General features: G+C 70.0%; 1 protein-coding gene across 1 annotated transcript; it reads left to right on the plus strand.

Moving 5' to 3' along the window:
• Positions 1-540: 540 nt before the first annotated feature.
• On the plus strand, positions 541-2,266 carry SERPINE1 (serpin family E member 1; the record flags this gene model as incomplete). Its single annotated transcript, XM_074857963.1, is given in 2 exon segments — positions 541-707; positions 2,068-2,266. Coding segments are annotated over 2 exon segments (230 nt in total), but the record flags the coding sequence as incomplete, so codon positions are not given.
• Positions 2,267-2,847: the final 581 nt, after the last annotated feature.

Consider the following 2,847-nt stretch of genomic DNA (forward strand, 5'->3'; position numbering starts at 1 on the left):
GTGCCCAGGACCCCTCACAATGGGGTTCCCAAGTAATTGGGTGCTCTGGGAATGGGGGTGCTGGGTGCCCGGACCCTGGGGTCCCCTCACAATGGGGGTGCTGGGTGCCTGGGTGCCCCAGGAATGGGGGTGCTGGGTGCCCGGGTGCTTGGGTCCCCTCACAATGGGGGTGCTGGGTGCCCAGGACCCCTCGAAATGGGGGTGCTGGGTGCCTGGGTGCCTCAGGAATGGGGGTGCTGGGTGCCTGGGTGCTTGGGTCCCCTCAAAATTGGGGTGCTGTGTGCCCGGGGTCCCCTCAAAATGGGGGTGCTGGGTGCCCAGGACCCCTCGCAATGGGGTTCCCAAGTAATTGGGTGCTCTGGGAATGGGGGTGCTGGGTGCCCGGACCCTGGGGTCCCCTCACAATGGGGGTGCTGGGTGCCCAGAACCCCTCGCAATGGGGTTCCCAGGCACGTGGGTGCTCTGGGAATGGGGGTGCAGAAGGGGACACCCCCCCCCCCGTTTTGTCCCGCAGGGTTGATCCGGGGGCTGCTGCCCCCCGGGGCGGTGGGTGCCACCACCCGCCTGGTGCTGGCCGGCGCCATCTTTTTCCGGGGGGCTGGATGAGGCCCTTCCCCCCGCTGCCACCCACCCCCGGCCCTTCCACAGGGCCGATGGCACCGTCGTCACCGTCCCCATGATGGAGCAGACGGCCAAGTTCAACTACGGTGAGACACGCCCCTCCCCCCCCGGCCTGGACCCCCCCCCCGGGTCACCCTGGGTCACCCCAGGTCCCCCCATGTCACCCTGGGGCCCCCTGTGTCACCTGGGTCTCCCCTGGTCACCCTGGACCCCCTCATGTCACCCTGGGTCCCCCGTGTCACCCTGGGACCCCCCCTGGTCACCCTGGACCCCCTCATGTCACCCTGGGCCCTCCCATGTCACCCCAGGTGCCCCCCATGTTACCCTCCCCCCCCCCCATGTCACCCTGGGCCCCCTCATGTCACCCTGGGTCCCCCTCATGTCACCCTGGGCACCCCCATGTCACCCTGGACCCCCTCATGTCACCCCGGGTCCCCCCATGTCACCCTGGACCCCCTCATGTCACCCTGGGTCCCCCCATGTCACCCTGGACCCCCTCATGTCACCCCAGGTCCCCCCATGTCACCCTGGGCCCCCCCTGGTCACCCTGGACCCCCTCATGTCACCCTGGGCCCTCCCATGTCACCCCAGGTGTCCCCATGTTACCCTCCCCCCCCCCATGTCAACCTGGACCCCCTCATGTCACCCTGGTCCCCCTCATGTCACCCTGGGTCCCCCCTGGTCACCCTGGGCCCCCTCATGTCACCCCAGGTCCCTCCATGTCACCCTGGGCCCCCCCTGGTCACCCTGGACCCCCTCATGTCACCCTGGGCCCTCCCATGTCACCCCAGGTGCCCCCCATGTTACCCTCCCCCCCCCCTCATGTCACCCTGGGTCCCCCCATGTTGCCCTGGACCCCCTCATGTCACCCCAGGTCCCCCCATGTCACCCTGGGCCCCCCCTGGTCACCCTGGACCCCCTCATGTCACCCTGGGCACCCCCATGTCACCCTGGACCCCCTCATGTCACCCCGGGTCCCCCCATGTCACCCTGGGTCCCCCCATGTCACCCTGGGCCCCCTCATGTCACCCCTGGGTCCCCCGTGTCACCCTGGGACCCCCTGGTCACCCTGGACCCCCTCATGTCACCCTGGGCACCTCCATGTCACCCTGGGTCCCCCCATGTCACCCCAGGTCCCCCATGTCACCCTGGATCCCCCCTGTATCACTCTGGGTCCCTCTGTGTCACACTGTGTCCCCCTGTGTCATCCCGGTCCCCCCATGTCACCCTGGGCCCCCCTGGTCACTCTGGGTCCCCCCCATGTCACCCTGTGTCCCCCCATGTCACCCTTGACCCCCCCCCATGTCACCCTGGACCCCCCATGTCACCCTCCTTGGACCCCCCCATCTCCCAGACACGTGGGTCCCCCCATGTCACCCTCTTTGACCCCCCCGCCCCTCCCTGGGTCCCCCCCGTGACATCATGTGTCGTCCCCCCCCCCCCCAGGGGACTTCGAGACGCCGGGGGGGGTCCCCTACGAGGTGGTGGAGGTGCCCTACGGCGGGGGGGAGGTGGCCATGCTGCTGGTGGCCCCCGCCCAGCGGGGGGTCCCCATCGTCACCCTCACCCGCCACCTCGACGCCCGACTCGTCACCCACTGGGTGACCCACATGAGCCTCGTGCCCCGCGTCCTCGTCCTGCCACGGTCAGTCCCCTGGGGGGGGGGGGGGGGAGGTTGGGGGCGACCCCTGGAACCCCCGAATTACCTCGGGGGGGGGTTGGGTGAACCCCTGGGTCTTTGGGGGGGGGGATGGGGGGACCCCTGGGTCCTTGGAGGGGGATGGGGGGACCCCTGGATCTTTGGGGGGGAATGGGGGGGACCCCTGGGTCCTTGGAGGGGGATGGGGGGACCCCTGGATCTTTGGGGGGGAATGGGGGGGACCCCTGGATCTTTGGGGGGAGATGGGGGACCCCTGGGTCCTTGGAGGGGGATGGGGGGACCCCTGGGTCTTTGGGGGGGGGATGGGGGGACCCCTGGGTCCTTGGAGGGGGATGGGGGGACCCCTGGATCTTTGGGGGGGATGGGGGGGACCCCTGGATCTTTGGGGGGGGATGGGGGGACCCCTGGGTCTTTGGGGGGGAATGGGGGGGACCCCTGGATCTTTGGGGGGAGATGGGGGGACCCCTGGGTCCTTGGAGGGGGATGGGGGGACCCCTGGGTCTTTGGGGGGGGATGGGGGGACCCCTGGATCTTTGGGGGGGGATGGGGGGACCCCTGGGTCTTGG

Source organism: Strix uralensis, unplaced genomic scaffold (assembly GCF_047716275.1).
Source record: "Strix uralensis isolate ZFMK-TIS-50842 unplaced genomic scaffold, bStrUra1 scaffold_436, whole genome shotgun sequence".
NCBI lineage: Eukaryota > Metazoa > Chordata > Aves > Strigiformes > Strigidae > Strix > Strix uralensis.